The sequence below is a fragment of the Dryobates pubescens genome, chromosome 7 (assembly GCF_014839835.1).
Source record: "Dryobates pubescens isolate bDryPub1 chromosome 7, bDryPub1.pri, whole genome shotgun sequence".
Classification (NCBI taxonomy): Eukaryota; Metazoa; Chordata; class Aves; order Piciformes; family Picidae; genus Dryobates; species Dryobates pubescens.
Genome location: NC_071618.1, coordinates 42,420,941 through 42,445,433, shown reverse-complemented (window position 1 = coordinate 42,445,433; position 24,493 = coordinate 42,420,941). Strand labels below are relative to the sequence as shown.

Below are 24,493 nucleotides of genomic sequence, written 5' to 3'. Positions count from 1 at the left end.
GAGTTAGGTTTCTCTTTGACTGACTTATTCCAGATTTAAGTAACAGTGAAGTTATCATATAGTAATTTGCTAAAAGCAAGTGTCCATAATGGTATGGACATTGCTCTTGGGAGATTTGCCTGTTCCCAGACTCAAAAATATGCTAGAAATTCAGGATTTAGCCTTGGGTGGCAGGATGGACTTGATGATCTCTGAGGTCTCTTCCAACCTTATTGATTCTATGATTCCCTATTACAGAGCTCGGGAACAGTTTCATTAAAGATGATACAAAGCATTAAGACCCTACATTGATGCATGGCATTTCCCCATCAAAGGCTACATCTAGGGGAGGAAGCTACTCAAGGCTGGTGTATGGGATCCTCAGTACTGGCCTGCACACATCAATACTGTTTTGCTTGCCACAAAGCCACCTCCCTTCCACACGATGTCTAGGTATAGCTCCTAGAATAGCATATGCAAACAACATTCCCCAAAGGCATCTCCAATGCAGCCATCCTGTTTAGGAAAAAGTGCTTGGATATGGATTTGAATCCTGTTGTAGCAACTAACCTCAGTGCCAGAGAATGGTCTCTGGTCCATTTTGCTCCCTATAATAGGAGGATATACCCTAGATAACAAACTTAGGTCCAGATAAACACTAGAAAGAAAAGCAACAGTTAGGATTAAAGAAAAAGGAAACAAACAAAAGAGTTGTAAAAGCAGTTTTCTCTTGTAACAGCTCAAGGGAATAAACTCTAATCTTTGCATTTGGCTTGAGATTTGAATGAGAAGACATCTATCTGTCCCAAATGCTAGTCAGTATTCTCATTTAATTTAGAGGAGTAGCAAATCTAAATTAGTGCAGATCAAAGGCCTTCCAGTATCTGAAGAGGCCTTCCAGTATCTGAAGGGGGCTACAAGAAGGCTGGGGAGGGACTTCTCAAGATCTCAGGTAGTGATAGGACTAGGGGGAATGGAATGAAGCTGGAGGTGGAGAGATTGAGGCTGGAGGTGAGGAGGAAGTTCTTCCCCATGAGAGTGGTGAAGCCCTGGAATGGGTTGTCCAGGGAGGTGGTTGAGGCTCCATCCCTGGAGGTGTTTAAGCCCAGGCTGGATGAGGCTCTGGCCAGCCTGATCTAGTGTGGGGTGTCCCTGCCCATGGCAGGGGGGTTGGAACTAGCTGATCCTTGTGGTCCCTTCCAACCCTGACTGATTCTATGGAATTCTGTACTAATGGAAATACCACCAGCTTCCTCTGTTAGAACATTCATCAGTGAAACATCAAGTCAGCTTCATATCATCATAGAATCATAGAATCAATAAGGTTGGAAAAGACCTCAGAGATCTTAAAGTCCAACCTAGCACCCAACACCTCAGGACTAACTAAACCATGGCACCAAGTGCCACGTCCAATCCCCTCTTGAACACCTCCAGGGATGGTGACTCCACCACCTCCCTGGGCAGCACATTCCGATGGCGAATCTCTCTTTCTGGGAAGAACTTCCTAACAGCCAGCCTAAACTGGGGCAGCAGAAAGTGCAAAGGATTCTATGAAGTACTTAACTTCTTGGCTTGGTTTGTTTAACCAGGATATATATTTTTAAATCCTTACTATGAGTTTTCCACTCTGCTGTGAGTCTGCTGAATCTAGTTGCTCAAGAGAGAATAGAATAGAATTAACCAGGTTGGAAAAGACCTTTGAGCTCATTGAGTCCAACCTATCCCCCAACACTATCTAGTCAACTAAACCATGGCACTAAGTGCCCCATCCAGTCTCTTCCTAAACACCTCCCTGGGCAGCCCATTCCAATGGCCACTCTTTCTGGGAAGACCTTCTTCCTAACACCCAGCCTAAGCCTCCCCTGGTGCAGCTTGAGACTGTGTCCTCTTGTTCTGATGCTGGTTGCCTGGGAGAAGAGACCAACCCCCACCTGTCCACAACCTCCCTTCAGGTAGTTGTAACTAAATTCTGATTTTCAACTTACCATTCTCAGGATTCTTACATTCCATACTCATTGCCTCTATGGAGCTGATTTCTTACATATGCTGACTTCTATGGTTTTATAATCAAGAACTTTGTGGCAACAGTGAGTACTGTCAAGTAATGAACTGAACAAAGAATGCTTCTATTCTGGACTAAATGTCAGCATTTATCATTCAAGATTTGTAGTCATGGTTTCAATCTAATGCTTTTGGCAGCTTAACTACCTTCTAATATCTAACCACCCTTCTAATTTAGGGCAACTGAAAGGACAGCAATCCTACTTTAAAGTAAAAATGCATCTGTCTATCAAATGCTTATAAGCAGTGTAATTGTGTGGGGTTCATTTCTTCCATCTGACATTGAACTACTAATGCAGCATAAGACCCAGACAGCCCAAACATGGCCAAATTTGCATATTAGTGTCATGACTCAATGTACTATGACAAAAATGCCCAGAGAAAAACAAAACAAAGCAGCAGTAACCATAGAGCAACTGAGAGAAGCTGTAGATTTATTACAGGATCCCAACAGGTATGCTTACAGTAGCTGATGTGTTAATGTAATGTACTTAAAACTGCTGTGAGTGACTTCAGAGTCCTTTTTTTAACCCAACATTGCAAGTTCTCTGGGGTTCTGAATGGCTTTGGGAGCATAGTGATGGTTTTCAGGAGGCATTGAGATAGTTAAGAAGGAAACTGGCTTTGTCTTTCAGAGTATTCCTAGTAAATTAGGAAGGATTTGGTTTAATAGTCCTGAGGTCTTGGGAGCTAGGTTGTACTTGATGATCTCTGAGGTCTTTTCCAACCTTACTGATTCTATGATTCTATGATTCTATATCCAAGAAGGTACCTGACCTTCTCTCTGCACAGATAAGTTTGACAGCTTACTAAAAGTTTCTGTTGGACAGGAATCAGTACTTTGGCTTAGCTGATGACTTCAGCTTTGTTGCTTCATGGATTCCTCTTCTAATTAAGTTAGTTATGCACCTGCATCAATAAATGCAGCTGGGAGGCAGGATATTTTCATCAACAGTCAATATCTGTAAAAACATACTAAATATCTAAATGAATAAAGCAGAAAAGATAGCAGCAAAATTGTGTGCTGTTTGAGTACAACTTCTATAAACCCTTGGAAAAGCAGAGCAAGTGCATAAGCCTGCAATGGAAATAGTTCTTTGTGCAGGTATCATGGGGAAAGTTGTTTTGTCAGACTTGAAAACAGTGCCACTCTTTACTGATTTACAGAATAGAATACAGAATTAGCCAGGCTGAAAAAGACCTCAGAGATCATCAAGTCCAACCTGTCACCCAACGCCATCTCATTCACTAAACCATGGCACCAAGCACCCCATCCAGCCTCTTCCTAAACACTCCCAGTGATGGTGACTCCACCACCTCCCTGGGCAGCACATTCCAATGGCCAATCTCTCTTTCTGGGAAGAACTTCACCCTAACCTCCAGCCTAAACCTCCCCTTGTGCAGCTTGAGACTGTGTCCTCTTGTTCTGGTGCTGGTTGTGTGGGAGAAGAGACCAACCCCCCACGTGGCAACAGCCTCCCTTCAGATAGTTGTAGATGGCAATAAGGTCTCCCCTGAGCCTCCTCTGCATTTTTCCCAATACACACCAGACACTTCTCATTTCTACTTTATTTGCAACTCTGCCTTTCTACATAATGCTGGATAAAGGCCACTGTTCAGACTTCTTTTGATTTCTGATGGAATAGAATAAACCAGGTTGGAAAAGACCTTTGAGATCATCAAGCCCAACCCACTATCCAACACCATCTAATCAACTAAACCGTGGCACCAAGCACCCCATCAAGTCTCAGCCTAAACACCCCCAATGATGGTGACTCCTTGAGATGAAATATTTGACAGTAAATTACCTCCTCTGAGGTACTGAGTCTTAGAAACATCCCCTCAAGAGTATTGCCTTTTGTCCTCAGTCACATGGGGCATTTGCCATATATTCAGGTTTCTGAAAACATAAACTTAAGTAAATGATTTATGGAACACCTACCATTGTCACTGTCTCCTTCAGATGGGATACTGTAGCTAAAGTTGTCCCATGTTTGTGCCTGTGTAAGTGTGTTGAAGGAGATAGGAGGAAGACTGAGGGATGGGTCTGTTGGAGGGGAGTGACAGCCAGTCCAACCACGGCGGTGTAAGGACCGGAGGGCAAATCAAAGGGGGCAGCAGTATTTCATATATGGCATCAGGATTGTATGGCGATGACAAAGATGCAATTCAAAGGTGATTAATGCAAAAATGCACAATTTTTGAGGAAAGAATGAGAGATGGTGCAGAATAAAAAGAACGAGAAGTTATATGTTAGTACTTGCAAATCATACAGCACAGGTGCAGTTCAGGTTGGCAAGCTTAGGAAGAGCACTGTCAGCAGAGCATTTCACACAACTTGAGAGACTACAACTGAGTTTTAAGAACAATGTACCCATAGATTTTTATATGATAGCCTGACAAAAAACTTTTCACACTGGGAATCAGAAGGTAAAACTGCTGCTTTGTTTATTTCGATGTACATACATTATAGAATGAAAGAGAAAAGAAAAGAAGAGAAGAGAAGAGAAGAGAAGAGAAGAGAAGAGAAGAGAAGAGAAGAGAAGAGAAGAGAAGAGAAGAGAAGAGAAGAGAAGAGAAGAGAAGAGAAGAGAAGAGAAGAGAAGAGAAGAGAAGAGAAGAGAAGAGAAGAGAAGAGAAGAGAAGAGAAGAGAAGAGAAGAGAAAAAGAGGGCCAGGTTCGAAGAGACCTTCAAGATCATCAAGTCCAACCTATCACCCAACACCATCTAATCAAATAAACCATGCAACCAAACACCCTAGCAAGTCTCCTCCTAAACACCTCCAGTGATGGTGACTCCACCACCTCCCTGGGCAGCATATCCCAATGGCCAATCTTTCTCTCTGGGAAGAACTTTCTCCTCACCTCCAGCCTAAACTTCCCCTGGCACAGCTTGAGACTGTGTCCTCTTGTTCTGGTGCTGGTTGCCTGGGAGAAGAGACCAACCCCCAGCTGGCTACAACCTCCCTTCAGGGAGTTGTAGAGAGCAAGAAGGTCTCCCCTGAGCCTCCTCTTCTGCAGGCTAAGCAACCCCAGCTCCCTCAGCCTCTCCTCACAGGGCTGTGCTCCAAACCCCTCCCCAGCTTTGTTGCCCTTCTCTGGACACATTCAAGTGTCTCAATGTCCTTCCTAAACTGAGAGGCCCAGTACTGGCCACAGGACTCAAGGTGTGGCCCAACCAGTGCTGAGTCCAGGGGCACAATGACTTCCCTGCTCCTGTTGGCCACACTATTCCTGATGCAGGCCAGGATGCCATTGGCCTTCTTGGCCACCTGGGCACACTGCAGGCTCATGTTCAGCCTACTATCAACCAGTACCCCCAGGTCCCTCTCTGCCTGGCTGCTCTCCAGCCACTCTGACCCCAGCCTGTAGCACTGCCTGGGGTTGTTATGGCCAATGTGTAGAAGCTGGCACTTGGATGTGTTGAATCTCATGCCCTTGGACTCTGCCCATCTGGATTTAAAACACAGGAGGAAATATTCTGAAGAAAAATTTGAAATCCTCTCTCTTTTCGACTTCTGTGTAAACATCTGACTCTTGAAAATAAACCATCAAGAAGTCAGAACACCTTCATTAGCTTTCAAAACATTTTCTTTGGGCACCATGTCAGCCAGCAAATAGGAATTTTCCCCTATTTTTTTTTTCCCTAGCTTTAAAATGAAAGAATAAAAGGACTTGCAGTCCTGTGCACACATCAGGATGTACTACCACAGTATGTGCTGAGGCAGAAGTTTAAGCTACTGTGGTTTATCCTCTGGCAACACTTCCATTTGTATGTGTTTGTCAAAAAAATCCCCAAATTGGAGACCACACCAGAAGTCTAGAACTGTTTCCTTTCACCCTTCCAAGAGACATAAATCATTATGAAAGGATGAGGGGAGGAGAAAAAACCCCCAAAAGTCAAATGGAAAACAGCATTCATTTTAAACAGATGAACATAAACACAGTGAGAAAATGCCTCACATTTGAGGAGGAGATGGCTCTAGTTATTTCCATTGCAAACTTGCTGCCATTTTTTTCCACAGAACACAGTGTATGCTAAAGAGAAGAGAAGAGAAGAGAAGAGAAGAGAAGAGAAGAGAAGAGAAGAGAAGAGAAGAGAAGAGAAGAGAAGAGAAGAGAAGAGAAGAGAAGAGAAGAGAAGAGAAGAGAAGAGAAGAGAAGAGAAGAGAAGAGAAGAGAAGAGAAGAGAAGAGAAGAGAAGAGAATTAACCAGGTTGGAAGAGACCTTCAAGATCATTGCATTCAACCTATCACCTAACACCACCTAATCAACTAAACCATGGCACCAAGCACTCCATCAAGTCTCCTCCTAAACACGTCCAGAGATGGTGACTCCACCACCTCTCTGGGCAGCACATCCCAATGGCTAACAACTCTCTCTGTGAAGAACTTTCTCCTCACCTCCAGCCTATTTCCTTTGGCACAGCTTGAGACTATGTCCTCTTGTGCTGGGTGTCTGGGAGAAGAGACCACCCCCCTCCTCTTCTCCAGGCTAAACAGCCCCAGCTCCCTCAGCCTCTCCTCATGGGGCTTGTGGTGGAGACCTCTCCCCAGCCTCGTTGCCCTTCTCTGGACACGTTCAAGTGTCTCAATATCCTTCTTAAACTGAGGGGCCCAGAACTGGACTCACTACTCAAGGTCAGATCCAGAAACATGCCAGTACATAAGTCATGTACTACCTCTATCTGTAATTTGTCCTTATGTGTGAGCAAAACCAATTTTAATACTACTTTTAGAGTTATTCTAGAGAAACAGAAACAGTTATTCTAGAGGAAAAGGAGAGAAAACACAGCTGCAGTACTCCTATCCAAATTTTCATCATGTTACAACAACCCCATGCAGTGCTACAGGATGGGGTCAGAAGGACTGGAGAGCAGCCAGGCAGAAAGGGACCTGGGGGTAGTGGTTGAGTGTAGGCTGAACATGAGCCAGCAGGGTGCTCAGTTGGCCAATAAGGCCAATGGCATCCTGGCCTGCATCAGGAATAGTGTGGCCAGCAGGAGCAGGGAAGTCATTGTGCCCCTGGACTCAGCACTGGTTAGGTCACACCTTGAGTACTGTGCCCAGTTCTGGGCTCCTCAGTTTAAGAAGGACATTGAGACACTTGAAGGTGTCCAGAGAAGGGCAATGAGGCTGGGGAGGGGTCTGGAGCACAGCCCTGTGAGGAGAGGCTGAAGGAGCTGGGGTTGCTTAGCCTGCAGAAGAGGAGGCTCAGGGGAGACCTTCTTGCTGTCTCCAACTCCCTGAAGGGAGGTTGTAGCCAGGTGGGGGTTGGTCTCTTCTCCCAGGCACCCAGCACCAGAACAAGAGCACACAGTCTCAAGCTGTGCCAGGGGAAGTTTAGGCTGGAGGTGAGGAGAAAGTTCTTCACGGAGAGAGTCGTTTGTCATTGGAATGTGCTGCCCAGGGAGGTGGTGGAGTCACCATCACTGGAGGTGTTCAAGAGGGGATGGGATGTGGCACTTGGTGCCATGGTTTAGTCATGAGGTCTGTGGTGACAGATTGGACTTGATGATCTTTGAGGTCTCTTCCAACCTTGGTGATTCTGTGATTATATAGCTCATGAACTGTCTTTTTATCTGAACATGGACCTGAAGTTTTACCATTGCCAAATTCTCCTCTCCTACTATGGTAAAAAAATTGAGGTAACCTCATGGAAACATAGAATAGAATTAGGTGATAAAGTCAAAGACTGTGTAGTAAGAGCTCTAGCTTGGTGACTCACTAGTGTATGATACAGAAAGGAAAATAAATACAGACTATCAGCTTTTCCTCAACCCATAGCTGTGATCAAAAGGCACTATAGAATTGTTGCACTCAAAGGGATTCAGAGATTTTATTGTGAATGGGTAGAGTGCAGAAAATCAATGGATTATAAACAACTGACTTTGATGTTCAATTATTCTATATGCAGCTGCAACATAGGGGAAAAACTGCAGGAAAAACATCTGCTCTTCCATCATGCAAGCTGCAAGATTGTAAAGGACTGCAACCACTGCAATCTGGAATAACAACAAAAAGATTCACTAGGCTATTCTAGCCATGTTTATTACAGTCATTAAGTACAGGGCATCTTGGCTCACCTATAAACCAAGATTCAGAGACACATGTTAAAACAACTCTTGAATAAGAAGTCCCAAGCCTTGTACTTTCTCCCACAACACTGCTTCCAACCCCTGGCAGTAGATTCTATAAGCAGCTCTGCAGAACACAGGCTACATCCTGTGAAAGCAGTAAACATGGCACAGGCTTGTTTGCCTTCACATGTCTGTCTTCTAACAGTGTCAGCACAATGTTACAATAGAGTAGAGTAGAGTAGAGTAGAGTAGAGTAGAGTAGGGTAGGATAGGATAGGATAGGATAGGATAGGATAGGATAGGATAGGATAGGATAGGATAGGATAGGATAGGATAGGATAGAATCAACCAGGTTGGAAAAGACCTTTGAGATCATTGAGTAAAACCTATCACCCAACACCATTGCTCTCTACAACTACCTTAAAGGAGGTTGTAGACAGGCAGAGGTTGGTCTCTTCTCCCAGGCAACCAGCAGCAGAACAAGAGGACACAGTCTCAGGCTGCACCAGGGGAGGTTTAGGCTGGAGGTTAGGAGGAAGTTTTACACAGAGAGAGTGATTGCCCATTGAGATGTGCTGCCTGGGGAGGTGGTGGAGTCACCATCACTGGAGGTGTTCAGGAGGAGACTTGATGGGGTGCTTGGTGCCATGGGTTAGTTGATTAGGTGGTGTTGGATGATAGGTTGGACACGATGATGTTGAAGGTCTCTTTCAACCTGGTCTATTCTATTCTATCCTACTCCTATTCTATCCTACTCCTATTCTATTCTATTCTATTCTATTCTATTCTATTCTATTCTATTCTATTCTATTCTATTCTAATCAACTAAACCATGGCACCAAGTGCCCCATGCAGTCTCTTCCTAAACATCTCCAGTCAATCTCTCCAATCTCTCTCTCTGGGAAGAGCTTCCTAACATCCAGCCTAAACCTCCCCTGGCACAGCTTGAGACTGTGTCCTCTTGTTCTGGTGCTGGCCAATGAGGAGAACAGACCAACCCCCACCTGGCTACAACCTCCCTTCAGGGAGCTGTAGACAGCAAGAAGGTCTTCCCTGAGCCTCCTCTTCTCCAGGCTAAGCAACCCCAGCTCCCTCAGCCTCTCCTCAGAGGGCTGTGCTCCAAACCCCTCACCCAAAGTTGCCCCAATTGTGCAATATTGCACAATGTTTTCCTTTTTCCAAACCCCAAAGGATCCTTTTGTTCATCACTTAATCCATGCTTTAAATATGGAGATGATAAACAACACCTCTATAGCATCAGAAGTCTACAAGAACAGAGCCAGAGCTCAAGAGTCCAAAAAACACATGGAGCTGAACAGATCTGGCAAGCTGTGTAACATCATTACCAGAGAGCTTCAAAATAACCTTTCCATGAAAGAAGGTTGGTTCAATACCATTTTTGTTGCTTTTAAAAGCTTTCATATATATATATATATATATAAAACCCAATCAAATCTATGGGTACAATTTCTTAAGCACTCAAATGTGAAACTGCTGCCATAATGGCTGAGGGATTTTATAACTGAAACTAGAAGCTTGCAGTGGTTTACCAGCATTTGATTAAATCCATTTGCAGTGCATGAAAGACACCAGAGTAAGTCCTAGGGCACTGAAACATACTGAAAAACCTATGGTTGTTCTTCAGAGGTGATGTAAGGTGACTTAATATTGACTACCTCAGCACAGGGAAGATAAAAACTGTATTAAGTCTTGTAGCTAATCCTGGCTTGAAAGGAAGTTAACATCCAAGCCCTCACACACAACAAGAGGTGGGAATTGTTTGTTGGCTTTATGTGGGTTTTTGTCTTAAATAAACTGCTGCTCCCCAAAGGGTTGAGGATGATGTAAAGGCAGTGCATTGCAAATTCATTACACTCAGCTGCTGTCTGAAGCCAACATCTATTCTGCCTATTATGCTTGATCCTTACACAAGCATAACTGCTGCAGGATTCACTGCAGTGAGCAATTTTCAGTGCAATGCATAAGTCCTTTCCAAACAAGCCAAATTCATCACATGCAATATCCAGCAAAATCTGAGCTGTACTGCTAGATACTAATTAAGCAGAAGTCCTATCTCAATTAGTATGCCAGCACAGATTACATAGATGCACAGATGTATGAACACATGTGTATTTATACACAGACACATACTTTGCAAACATCCAGACATATCATTGCATAAAACATCTAATTCATTTGGCAGGGATTAAAACTGATCAATATATAATGCTGCTGCACACAGCCTTGACTCAAATCAACCTTAAAATGTTCTAACCCTCCAACAGGTCTACAAAAAAATGTTTCATCACTGCCTTCTTAAGGCTAAAAACAAAAATACCAACATCTCTTAATAACAGATTTGAAAGACAAGAAATACAGACAAATTGCCCACATTACCTGATCGTGGCTTCAGGCCAAAAGGGATTGTGGTGTTTGCAGTAGGAGACATTGCTGGGCTTTTATCCTTGCTCTGTGCAATTCAAGAACATAAATATCAGCAACATAGAATCATAGAAACAAATACAAGCAACATAGAATCATAGAATCAAATATAAGCAACACAGAATCATAGAATCAAGAAGGTTAGAAAAGACATCCAAGATCATCAAGTCCAACCTATCACCCAACACCATCTAATCAACTAAACCATGGTACCAAGTGCTTCACCCAGTCTCTTCCTAAACACCTCCAGTGATGGTGATTCCATCACTTCCCTGGGCAGCACATTCCAATGGCTAACAACTCTCTCAGTGAAGAACTTTCTCCTCACCTCAAGCCTAAACTCCCCCTGGCACAGCTTGAGACTGTGTCCTCTTGTTCTGGTGCTGGTTGCCTGGGAGAAGAGACCAACCCCCACCTGGTTACAACCTCCCTTCAGGTAGCTGTAGAGAGCAAGAAGGTCTCCCCTGAGCCTCCTCTTCTGCAGGCTAAGCAACCCCAGCTCCCTCAGCCTCTCCTCACAGGCCTCTCCCCAGCTTTGTTGCCCTTCTCTGGACACCTTCCAGCAACTCAACATCTTTCCTAAACTGAGGGGCCCAGAACTGGACAGAGGACTCAAGGTGTGGCCTAACCAGTGCTGAGTCCAGGGGCACAATGACTTCCCTGAAGCTGCTGGCCACCAAAAAAAGGAAGAGTTAAAGAAAAAACCCTAAAATAAATTAATAAAAAGAAGTTTTATACTAAACTACAGAACTCAGAAACAAGCTTCTCAGGAACTCTGTTTTCTACCCTAGTAAATCCTTAAGACAACAAGAATAAACCACAGGCCAAAGAGATCACATAGCCAGTTCGGATGAGCTCAATCATAGTTTCTGTGACACTCAATTGCATGTTTCATTTTGTATACAAACCACTCATACAAAACAGAAGAGACAAACAAATGGTGCTGGAGTCTTACCTCATTGTGAGAGGTTTGCCCACTTGTATTCCAAACAATTAGATTGTTCTGCATGTTTGCAAAGGGGGGGAAAAAAAAGAAGACCATTTCAACAGCTGTACTGTGATACACAACAGCAGGATATTTTACTCATGATGCTCAGGTACATATTAATATATATATATTATTTTATTTACTTTTAAAAAGGTAATTGTCATGAATAATAAATACTTTAATTGCCTTTTTAATAATAAGCTTCTAATTATTGTAACAGATTTGTCACTCATCTTCATTTTCAATCCTAAATAATCACAGCTGTGATTCAATGGTTTTTTGGTGGTGGTGACAGGTTGGACTCGATGATCTTTGAGGTGTCTTCCAACCTTGGTGATACTGTGATACTGCTTCAAATCATAGAATCATAGACTCAATTAGGTTGGAAAAGGCCTCAGAGATCATCAAGTCCAACCTAGCACCCAACACCTCAAGACTAACTAAACCATGGCTTCAAGTGCCACATCCAATCCCCTCTTGAACACTTCCAGGGATGGTGACTCAACCACCTCCTTGGGCAGCACATTCCAATTACTCTTTCTGGGAAGAACTTTCTCCTCATCTCCAGCCTAAACTTCCCCTGGTGCAGCTTGAAACTGTGTCCTCTTGTTCTGGTGCTGGTCACCTGGAAGAAGAGACCAATCCCCACCTGGCTACAACCTCCCTTCAGGCAGTTGTAGACAGCAAGGTCTCCCCTGAGCCTCCTCTTCTCCAGGCTAAGCAACCCCAGCTCCCTCAGCCTCTCCTCACAGGGCTGTGCTCCAAACCCCTCCCCAGCTTTGTTGCCCTTCTCTGGATATGTTCAAGTGTCTCAATGCCCTTCTTAAATTGAGGTGCCCAGAACTGGACTCAGGACTCAAGATGTGGCCTAACCACTGTGGAGTCCAGGGGCAGAATGACCTCCCTGCTCCTGCTGGCCACATTATTTCTGATGCAGTATCCAGTTCTGTTTCACAGATTTTGTAATTAAACAATCACCAGGGGTTTATTTAATATGTAAATATACTCCTTAAACATTGATTTGGAAAGTTATACTGTAAGCAATTATTTTTGTAAGTGTAATATAACATAACTTTTGTTACCACATCTGCTACAGTTAAATTGGAAACATGTAAATCACATTAATAAATAGGAAATGCAATCATTAATTCTGCATCCGTCATAAATCAGTCAGAAGGAACAGTTAGTATGATTAAAAACAAATTATAATGCAATTCAAAATAAATTAGAACAGAACAGAACAGAACAGAATAGAATAGAATAGAATAGAACTAACCAGGTTGGAAAGGACCTTTGAGATCATCAAGTCCAACCTATCACCCAACACCATCTAATCAACTAAACCATGGCACCAAGCACCCCATCCAGTCTCTTCCTAAACACCTCCAGGGATGGTGACTCCACCACCTCCCTGGGCAGCACATTCCAATGGCCAATCACTCATTCTGGGAAGAATTTCTTCCTAACTTCCAGCCTAAACCTCCCCTGGTGCAGCTTGGGACTGTGTCCACTTGTTTTGGTGCTGGTTGCCTGGGAGAAGAGACCAACCCCCACCTGGCTACAACCTCCCTTCAGGGAGTTGTAGACAACAAGAAGGTCTCCTTTGAGCTTCCTCTTCTCCAGGCTAAGCAACCCCAGCTCCCTCAGCCTCTCCTCACAGTGCTGTGCTCCAAACTCCTTTTTTTTACATTGATTAAAAAATGGAAACAAATATAAAAGGCAGCACCTGGAACACTTGGTGCCAACACTCACATTGATTTCCAAATATTAGCAAGATGGGAAAGAAGATTACACACCCATTTGGTTTCATGACCTTTCTTGGCTAATTTTCAAGCTTAAAAAAAACATTCTTCAGCTTCAGGCATCTTTCATGATATAACCTCAACTACTGTATTGATTAGATTAAACAGAGAAATCTTCCCAAGCCCTATGAGGAGAGGCTGAGGGAGCTGCGATTGTTTAGCCTGGAGAAGAGGAGGCTCAGGGGAGACCTCACTGCTCTCTACAACTATCTGGTTGGAGCCAGGAAGGGGCTGGTCTCTTCTCTATAGCAACCAGCACCAGAACAAGAGGACACAGTTTCAAGCTGTGCCAGGGGAAGTTTAGGCTGGAGGTGAGGAGAAAGTTCTTCACAGAGCGAGTCGTTCATCATTGGAATGTGCTGCCCAGGGAGGTGGTGGAGTCACCGTCTCTGGAGGTGTTCAAGAGGGGATTGGATGTGGCACTTGGTGCCATGGTCTAGTCATGAGCTCTGTGGTGACAGGTTGGACTTGATGATCTCGAAGGTCTCTTCCAACCTTGGTGATACTGTGATCCACTGTGAATGTTTCTGTGTTTAAGGCCCCCAGATGCCTCCATACCTGATTCAATGACCATTTTTCAGCCTGTTCACAAGGCTTGGCTTTCTCCATAATCAAATCTCTCCTCCTCTGAAATTCCAATTCCCCTTCAGCATCTTCTCTCTGTAAGATAAGTAACTGTTTAGACTCTGCATCTCTGCAAAGAAAAATGTACCCTGGTTTTTTTTGTGTATCATTACCTCACTTGTATTTCTTACAAATACTGTGATGAAAAGGGAGCAAAGAAATAAGCAGATACTATATACTTGCAGTTCCAGTGCTAACAGGTAGGGTATTGTAAATCTAAGTAAAGTACTTCATAAACAATAACCAGTTCACCTGTCAGGGTACAGATCAAATCAAAAGCACCATTTATCACATGCTAAAACTCAACATCACTCTTTCTATTCTCTCTGTAACTACAGTGACAGGGCTCTGGGAAAGCATTTTCAGCTTACACAAGGTTTTGGGGTTACACTTAATGAATGTACTGTTTTCCTACACCAGAACACTGAGACAGGGAGGGTGGGATCATAGAATAAGGTTGGAAAAGACCTCAAAGATCATTAAGTCCAACCTGTCACCCAGCACCTCATGACTAGACCATGGCACCAAGTGCCGCGTCCAATCCTCTCTTGAACCTCCCTGGGATGACAGAGGAATGGAATGGAATGGAATGGAATGGAATGGAATGGAATGGAATGGAATGGAATGGAATGGAATGGAATGGAATGGAATAGGATGGGATGGGATGGAATGGAATAGAATGGGATGGGATGGGATGGAATGGAATAGAATGGGATGGGATGGGATGGGATGGGATGGGATGGGATGGGATGGGATGGGACGGGACGGGATGGAATGGGATGGGATAGAATGGGATGGGATAGAATGGGATGGGATGGAATAGAATAGAATAGAATAGAATAGAATAGAATAGAATAGAATAGAATAGAATAGAATAGAATAGAATAGAATAGAATAGAATAGCTGAGCCATGAACTGGAATACTTGAAAGACACACACAGGAGGGGAGGGAAAAAACCCCAAGATTAAAAAAAGTAACTGATAAACTCAGAAAGATTTTAGCTATGCACCTCTTTAAAAAAAACATGAAAACCATTGCATAAAAATATGAAAGGAAAATGCATTTTCTTTTTCCCTTCTGGTCTACTAAATTCCTCCCCCTTCCTTTGGAACAAACTGATGCAATTTGTTTCTTTTCCTGTCTTTCCCCACCACCACACCCAAGTACTTCACACCAATACACTCATGAACGTACCTGACCCAGTGAAGACATCTCCATCTGCAATTGACTGCTAGGTATAAAGAGAAAGAAATGCAAATATGTGATTCATTGTGTGGAAACTTGGGATGGGATGAAACTAACAAATGGATTACTTCTTATCGTAAAAAAAAGGGAGATAAACACACTTTGCTGTAGACTCTTGAAATTCTAAAGCTGTTGCTGGTCCCATGGGAGGCAGATTCACACCACTGCTCTCTGATATAGAATAGAATAGAATAGAATAGAATAGAATAGAATAGAATAGAATAGAGTAGAATAGAATAGAATAGAATAGAATAATAGAATTGAATAGAATAGAATAATGAGGTTGGAAGAGACCTTCAAGATCATCGAGTCCAACCTATCATCCAACACCAACATCCAACCAACCAAACCATGGCACCAAGCACCCCATCAAGTCTCCTCCTGAACACCTCCAATGATGGTGACTCCACCACCTCCCCAGGCAGCCCATTCCAATGGGCAATCACTCTCTTTGTGTAAAACTTCCTCCTAACCTCCAGCCTAAACCTTCCCTAGCACAGCCTGAGACTGTGTCCTCTTGTTCTGGTGCTGGTTGCCTGGGAGAAAGATTGCCCATTGGAATGGGCTGCCTGGGGAGGTGGTGGAGTCACCATCACTGGAGGTGTTCAGGAGGAGACTTGATGGGGTGCTTGGTTCCATGGTTTAGTTGATTAGGTGGCGCTGGATGATAGGTTGGACACGATCTTGAAGGTCTCTTCCAGCCTGGTCTGGTCTATTCTATTCTATTCTATTCTATTCTATTCTAACAGGAGTGAATGTCTGTCCTAACTACAAAGTTCTGCAAGGTGAAAAAGTGGGATCAAAATAGGCTTTTAAACTAGTGAACAGTGTAGTCAAAAGAATGAACAGCTACAGCAAACAGGCTGCAGGAGGAAGGAGAAGCAAGGACACTTAAAGCAGGAAGGACCTAATTTTCCAGTGAGGTTAGTAAATTTCTGAAGGTGATTAGACAAAGAAAAGCAAGAGCAAGCATCTGGACAGAACTACCTACACTACTCTTGTCAGTCCTTTTCAGTAGGCTGAGCATTCCTTTTCTTTTAAATCCTTATTCTTTTGTTTAATCAGAGATCCAGAGTCATTCCACCTGACTTTAGCCACTTAAAACAGGCACCTGAATTATAAAACCTTCCCTTCTCCAGACACAGGAAAGCTAAACAGCTTTCTCTACCTGTGTATCTTCCTCTTTCTCCTTTTGACTTCAGAGGGAAACTACAGAATCTCCACCACCAATTCAGGCTCCTGCTTTATGTGCTCCACTGAACTGGAATGAAGCTCAGCTGGAAGAACTTCCCACAAGACACACCAAGCATGAATAAGCAGAGGAGGTTCTGCAGTCCCTAGAAGAAATGTGAAATGTGCAGCTACATTTTAAAGGCATAGCCTAAAAGTGCCTAAAACACAATCCTAGACAAAACTTCAGAACATCACAGTAGTGCACACAAGAGGAATGCTTAAGGGGCATCTCCACCTCTACACATAGGTTTCTTTTATAGAATCATAGAATCAATAAGGTTGGAAAAGGCCTCAGAGATCATCAAGACCAACCTAGCACCCAAGATGTCATGACTGCTAAACCAAATCCTTCCTAATTTACTAGGAATACTCTGAAAGACAAAGCCAATTTCCTTTTTAACTATCTCAATGCCTCCTGAAAACCATCACTATGCTCCCAAAGCCTTTCAGAACCCCAGAGAACTTGCAATGTTGGGTTAAAAAAAGAACTCTGAAGTCACTCCCAGCAGTTTTAAGTACATCAGATTAACACATCAGCTACTGTAAGCATACCTGTTGGGATCCTGTAATAAATCTACTGCTTCTCTCAGTTGCTCTATCATTGCTATATCAAGGGTTTGTTCTTCTGATAAATTTATTCTATAACAGAAAACAAAAGCATTCAAAACAAAAGAGGTACAAGAGCAATTATGAGGGGTAGTCTAAATTCCAGGCTGTAAGCTGTATCTTCCAGCTGACAAGCAAACACTACACGGGGCGGGGGGGTGGGAAATCAGGATGTGCTGAATGGAGACAAAGTTTCTTGCAGGAAAAAAAGTCTCCAGCACTTTGTCCTTAAAGTCTGCCAGCCTAATACATACATAAACAAATGGGATGAGCTAAAACTTTCAGCACACAATTAAACTGGCCTCTAAAATCGAGTATTTTCTCAGTATTTGACTCCTAATAACTGCACTCACTGCCTGTGTTGTTTCAATGTGAGTACCAAAATGCAAGCACTAAAATGATTCTTCTAACAGACCAGCATGCTTTCTTTTGCTTTTCAATATCAGCAATTCTTTTGGAGGATTAGAAACAATCTCCTGCCATTAAGGCTCTTTCAGAAAGTACTTCTCTTCCCTCCCTTCAGTTTTTTGGTTGAAATCATCTATGACTCTGCTGTTCTGATGAGTGACAACTTCACAGTACACTGCCACATTAAATCTCCTTTTGTTATGCACTTGCCTTAGCAACTGATGTTCACCTTGGCTTGCTCTTGAATTAATGTCTGTGAATTGGTGACTGCTTTGGGGTTCAAATTATGACCAAAGAGGGGAAAAAGAAGGACTGAGGGATTTTTTTCCATTTTAAGATATATTTATAGATATATTTTAATTTACATTGCATTTTTATCTTGCAGGTTTCCTAGAATCATAGAATCAATCAGGTTGGAAGAGACCTCAAAGGTCATCAATAAATTCCTTTTTTTATCAATGACATTAAGAGACTAAATGTCAAAATACCTAATTAAAAAGGTGTTAAAAAACCCACCATTATCTAGATAATGGCCAAAAAAATGACAGTGTTAGTGGTGCATACAAATTACTTAGCATTAACACAGCATCCAGTCTATTTGGCAATAATGTGTAAAATACTTGAGGCTGCACTTCTGCCACACCTCCAAAGTCTACACAATTACTGTTGCTGATAAGGACATGTCAGTTCTGCTCAATCTCATTAAACAGCATAGCTAATTATTTACAGGTGAGGAAAGAATACTTACATCTCATCTGTTTGCCATTGGGTGTCCTCTTCTATTCTCAGTAATTCATCACATTCTGCTGCTCTGCTCTGCAAGCAAAGGGAGATTGAGAACCGAACTTCACAATGAAGCAGGCAGAGAAATTTTGCTTTGGGAATCAGCAGTGACCCAGTTTCAGGCAACGGTTTAGGGTGGCCAGTTGAAACAACTCAATGCTTCTGCTCCACTCCTTACTCTAGACCCTTTTAAGATACCAATTACAATATCTTCACTGATTTTTATTGAGGCCAACAGCTCTAAGCCTCAATTAATGGAAAAAAAGAAAGTCAAGCAGCAGGAGAATTCCTTATTCTATGTCCCAGATTTAATTTGTGCCTCTCTGGTATATGCAAAAATGCTTCAAATAACCATGACCCTAACTCTCCTCTTACTTGTTTTTCCCACAACCAGAGCAAGGATATTCCAAATACACAAACAATAGCAATTCTGCACTTCATCTATAATGATTAAGAGGATTCCTACTTGACAATTTATAAACAACCATGAACAAGCATTATTATTTCTTTTTAGAACAAGCCATAACAAAAGCTGTGTGCAAGAATTTATATCAATCAGTTAATTCAGGTTCAATGGAGGCATATATTAGAGCTTCCATTCTCCTACCTGTAAGTATGAATGAATAGGATAGAGTAGAATGGAATGGAATAGAATAGAGTAGAATGGAATGGAATGGAATGGAATGGAATGGAATGGAATGGAATGGAATGGAATAGAATAGAATAGAATAGAATAGAATAGAATAGAATAGAATAGAATAGAATAGAATAGAATAGAATAGAATAGAATAGAATAGAATTGAATTACCCAGGTTGGAAAAGACCTTCGAGAACATTCAGTCCAACCTATCATCCAGCACCATCTAATCAACTAAACCATGGCACCGAGCACCCCATCCAGGCTCTTCTTAAACACCTCCAGTGATGGTGACTCCACCACCTCCCTGGGCAGCACATTCCAATGGCCAATCACTCTTTCTGTCAAGAATTTCTTCCTAACATCCAGCCTAAACCTCCCCTGGCACAGCTTGAGACTGTGTCCTCTTGTTCTGGTGCTGTTGCCTGGGAGAAGAGACCAACCCCCACCTGCCTACAACCTCCCTTCAGGGAGCTGTAGAGAGCAAGAAGGTCTCCCTTGAGCCTCCTCTTCTCCAGGCTAAGCAACCCCAGCTCCCTCAGCCTCTCCTCACAGGGCTGTGCTCCAAACCCCTCCCCAGCTTTGTTGCCCTTCTCTGGACACCTTCCAGCAACTCAACATCTTACCTACCTATTAGAAAACCTGACTCTCTCTTTTTGTTGCTTCCATTTGCTGCTTTGCAATTTTCTTTCTTCTTTCAGACAGGCAAGAACACTGAAGTAGTTCAGCTGTCAGTACAGACAGAAGCTCTCTGAATGGATGTGCACTTGTCCTAGTATAGAAGGAACGCTGGAAAACAGAGCAGCTTCTCCTTTTTTGTGTCACGTTTGGCAGGGCAGTGGCATCACCCTGTACCACTAAACGCCATCCAGCTCTGCCAGATGTGTCACTCAAGATGCATCACTTCACCAATGCCCCACAAAGATGGCCCTTTTGCCAGTGTCAGTCCCCAGTACAATGAATAAAGCCATCCTTTTTCTGTTTGCTTCCCCTGACAGGAATGAAGCGCTTGATTATTCCTACCAGAAGGGCACCTATCACAGCATGACAAAAATGCAGCACTTTTTCCAGGAGGTGATCATCAGTGTCTGGGCACAACTATAGAGCTCAGCTAAACAAAGCCTTACAAATTAAGACTAACATTTGAAAAAATTAAACAAATCCTCCAAGCCTAAGCTTTATTTTTGCACTGCAAGTTGGGCTTCATTTTATGTATGGTTTGGTAAGCCAGAACTACACTTTTAGTAGACCCTCACTATCCCTAAAGGCATTTGAGTACATGACTAAATATAAATGAAAGAACACAAGGGATTCAGAATGAAAATGCCCTAAATTCAGAAAGCTCAGAATAAACCAGAGATGTGCTAGCTGTTCAAGCTATCAGCTGCTGATCTCAACTGCCATAGAGTGAAGATGATATCAAAACCTGAAGAAATTAAAACTCCCTGATAATATTCCTATTAGGAAGAAGTTAAGGTAATATTCCTATCAGGAAGAAGTTCTATACAGAGAGAGTGATTGCCCATTGGAATGGGCTGCCTGGGGAGGTGGTGGAGTCACCATCACTGGAGGTGTTCAGGAGGAGACTTGATGGGGGGCTTGGTTGCATGGTTTAGTTCTTTAGGTGGGTTGGATTGGTTGATAGGTTGGACACGATGATCTTGAAGGTCTCTTCCAACCTGGTCTGGTCTGGTCTGGTCTGGTCTGGTCTATTCTATTCTAATCTATTCTATTCTATTCTATTCTATTCTATTCTATTCTATTCTATTCTATGCTATTCTATGCTATTCTATGCTATTCCATTCTATGCTATTCCATTCTATGCTATTCCATTCTATGCTATTCTATGCTATTCCATTCTATTCTATGCTATAGTAAAATTCAATACAACAATCTATATTTTACTGCACCACATTATTTTAGACAATATTCTCTTATTGTGGGAGTCTCCAAATGGTACACCACAGAAAAATCAAGTTTAAGAGGCAAGAATGAGGAAAAGGAACAGAAAGTAGGTGTCCCCCAGGGACAAGTGCTGGACTCCATCCTGTTCAGTATATTTACTGATGATCTGGATGAGGGGATTGAGTGCTTCACCAGTAAATTTGCAGATGACACCAAGCTGGGGGCAGGAGTTGATCTGTTAGAGAGTAGGAGAGCTCTGCAAGCTGCAGGCAGGTGTTGATCTGTTAAAGGGTAGGAGAGCTCTGCAGAGGGACCTTGCCAGGCTGGACAGATGGGCAGAGTCCAAGGGCATGAGATTGAACACATCTAAGTGCAGGGTTCTACACATTGGCCACAATAACCCCATGCAACTATACAACTATTCCATAATCACTTTAAACCTACCTGCTTATTTTTGCCTTCCCTGTATTTTAGGACAACAAGTATCCCTTGTGGTCTCATTCACTAAAATGGCTGCAGTATGTCATTCCTTCACAATGACACTACTGCTTCTGGAAGTAGTGAAGACACTTCCACCCTCTTAAAAGTGTCAGCAACTTGCCTTAATGTAACTCATGAATTCAGTAGTGAGTGTATCCGAGTCATCAAACTGGCTTCCTGTTTCTCTTGCCTTGTCATTGACAACCCGGTGAGAAGATCCTTGACGCAATTCCACTAGTAACAAAAAAGAGAGAAGAATGAGTCCTGGTTCAGCTCAACCTTGCTCACTCAATATCATTTCAAGTCTTATATGTAATACACAGAATACACAACAGAATATGTATCATAGTATCAGTCAGGGTTGGAAGGGACCACAAGGATCATCCAGTTCCAACCCCCCTGCCATGGGCAGGGACACCCCACACTAGATCAGGCTTCCCAGAGCCTCATCCAGCCTGGGCTTAAACACCTCCAGGGACGGCACCCCAACCACCTCCCTGGACAACCCATTCCAGGGCTTCACCACTCTCATGGGGAAGAACTTCCTCCTCACCTACAGCCTCAATCTCCCCACCTCCAGCTTCATTCCATTCCCCCTAGTCCTATCACTCCCTGACATCCTGAGCAGTCCCTCCCCAGCCTTCTTGGAGGCCCCCTGCAGATACTGGAAGGCCACAATGAGGTCACCTGGGAGCCTTCTCTTCTCCAGACTGAACAGCCCCAACTCCTTCAGTCTGTCCTCATAGGAGAGGTGCTCCAGCCCTCTGCTCACCCTCATGGCTCTTCTCTAAAGAGCTCAAAAGCAAAGCTTAAATTCAAAGCACACTGAAGAGTGAAAATGTAAAGGTCTTAACTTGCTTGAGGAATTCATTTTGAAGTTGTAATACATTGATACCTTGGGCTCATGCAATTGTAGTTCACAAGCACAAAAAGGGCATTGATGCAGTCAGTTAAGTAGCAGTTTTAAGTAGCACACAGTTCATTTTCCTTTTCACATGACTGCACATGCCCTGTGGGTAGGTAGGCATTTATGACTGTAAATGGTGGTGCAAATCCCTCTTCTTCAAGGAGGAGATCAGCAAGAAAAATAATATTATTAAGGTATTCATCCACTGCAAAACTAAACACTGAAAATCCCAAGGAGACTTATCAGTAAATAACAAGGAACTCATCTTAAAAGTTATGTTTGTAGACTCCTGAAAGATTGATGCCTGCTGGACTGTGACTTTTGCAACATGAATTTACAGTCCTATACATGGAATTATCAGTAGAATTTCCCTGTATTTGAATTGCACATTTTTTACATTCCAACCTTTTCTTGAGTTAGCATGGGGACCTGAATCTTCCTTTAGCACCTGATCTTCTTCCACAATGTCTGACATTGGAACATTAAAGCTGATAGCATCTTCATCAGATGGCTAAGAAGAAATAAGTGAAACACTATTTTCAGCTTAAGCAGAGGGATAAAAATGTACACACTAGGAAGCATATTCACAAGAGAGGGGAAAACTAAAATGGCAGAGGATAAAAGAGCATTGAACATGAACTAATCCTTCTGTAGAAAGGCTGCAGTCATACTGAGTACATCCTCACAGCAGGTTTGCTAAACAGAATCATTAATATCTTCTCTTTTCCTACCTTCCTCACTGCACTAGCTCTCCACTTGCAGTGACACCACTGCTGCTCTCTGTGCTTTCCTGGGACAGCTAAAACAGAGGTTCCTCATAGCCACCAAAGTCTGTACAAAATCTGAGCCTCCTATCACAGTCCTTCATTCTTTTCCTCCAAGACTCTTCCCCCTTGCTTTACCATGCACCTTATCAATTCAATGTCTAAAGCAAGCAAGACAAACTTGGTAGGCTGCGAAAGCATCTTTGATTAGACTAACTGGTAGAGTTGAAAAAAGCAGACTCCCAAGCACTGTAGCTTCTCATCACTGACTTAAAAGTTCAGGTTTTTCAGCTGTCTTGGTCGATATAGCATTCACCTGTTTATCAGTTCAGTCCAATGTAACACAAAATCTGCAATGACAATCAGTGAACAAATTCCACAGTAGCTAGCTTCTATGTATTCTATGTATTCTAGTAGAAGGGACCTTGCCAGGCTGGACAGATGGACAGAGTCCAAGGGCAGGAGACTGAACACATATAAGTGCCAGGCTCTACACATAGGCCACAGCAACCCCATGCAGTGCTACAGGCTGGGGTGAGAGAGGTTGGAGAGCAGCCAGGCAGAGAAGGACCTTGGGGTGCTGGTTGATAGTAGGCTGAACATGAGCCAGCAGTGTGCCCAGGTGGCCAAGAAGGCCAATGGCATCCTGGCCTGCATCAGGAACAGTGTGGCCAACAGGAGCAGGGAAGTCATTGTGCCCCTGAACTCAGCACTGGTTAGGCCACACCTTGAGTCCTGTGTCCAGTTCTGGGCTCCTCAGTTTAGGAAAGATGTTGAGTTGCTGGAAGGTGTCCAGAGAAGGGCAACAAAGCTGGGGAGGGGTCTGGAGCACAGCCCTGTGAGGAGAGGCCGAGGGAGCTAGGGTTGCTTAGCCTGGGGTTATTGTGGCCAATGCATAGGACCCAGCACTTAGATGTGCTCAATCTCATGCCCTTGGACTCTGTCCAGCTTGTCCAGGTCCCTCTGCAGCGATCTCCTATCCTCTAATAGATCAACACCTGTCCCCAGCTTGGTGTCATCCCAGTCCCCATTTATCTTTGTTTTACCTATTTTTCAGTAAGACAAGGATATGCCAAGGATGTGGCTGCAGAGTTTTAATGGCTAAAAACAATCACAATGCTACCCAGCTTAAAATGCAATGAACATGTGGATGCTGGAAGGGGAGCCAGGCACAAATTCAGGGAACTTACCTCTGTTGCTGACAAACGTTTGTCACCATTGTCACTACCGACGCCTGAATCTGAATCCTTTTTACTTGGGTAGATGTCATCAATGCTAGATGTGAATACAAAAAAACCCCAAACAAGTCAATAAAAAGCTGTCATGTGATTTGCCATTAGAATTTTGTCCTGGTTTCACATTAACCAAAGCAGTAATTCCAACCAGTCATAACAGTAGAGGCTGAAATAGCTTACTGCAGTTAAAAAGTACAACTCTGTAGTCTGGTGAGAGTAAAATTGATCAGAGGGAATGGCTAATTAGCCTAAAGACTGTGAAAACAACAGAAATCACCTGCTATGAAGCTCACTTTTCTCTACAGAGTAAGCA

General features: G+C 43.1%; 1 protein-coding gene across 1 annotated transcript in view; it reads right to left on the bottom strand.

Moving 5' to 3' along the window:
• Positions 1-24,493, bottom strand: part of LRCH1 (leucine rich repeats and calponin homology domain containing 1) — a 126,512-nt gene that overhangs the window by 26,858 nt on the left and 75,161 nt on the right. Inside the window, exons 7-16 of the mRNA XM_054163112.1 lie at positions 24,136-24,220; positions 22,587-22,692; positions 21,396-21,508; positions 18,218-18,285; positions 17,008-17,094; positions 15,172-15,208; positions 13,911-14,012; positions 11,518-11,565; positions 10,518-10,590; positions 3,983-4,087 (exon numbers count right to left, since the gene is read on the bottom strand). Of these exons, the coding sequence (XP_054019087.1) occupies positions 3,983-4,087; positions 10,518-10,590; positions 11,518-11,565; positions 13,911-14,012; positions 15,172-15,208; positions 17,008-17,094; positions 18,218-18,285; positions 21,396-21,508; positions 22,587-22,692; positions 24,136-24,220 (824 nt within the window). The remainder of the gene's footprint in view (positions 1-3,982; positions 4,088-10,517; positions 10,591-11,517; positions 11,566-13,910; positions 14,013-15,171; positions 15,209-17,007; positions 17,095-18,217; positions 18,286-21,395; positions 21,509-22,586; positions 22,693-24,135; positions 24,221-24,493) is intronic.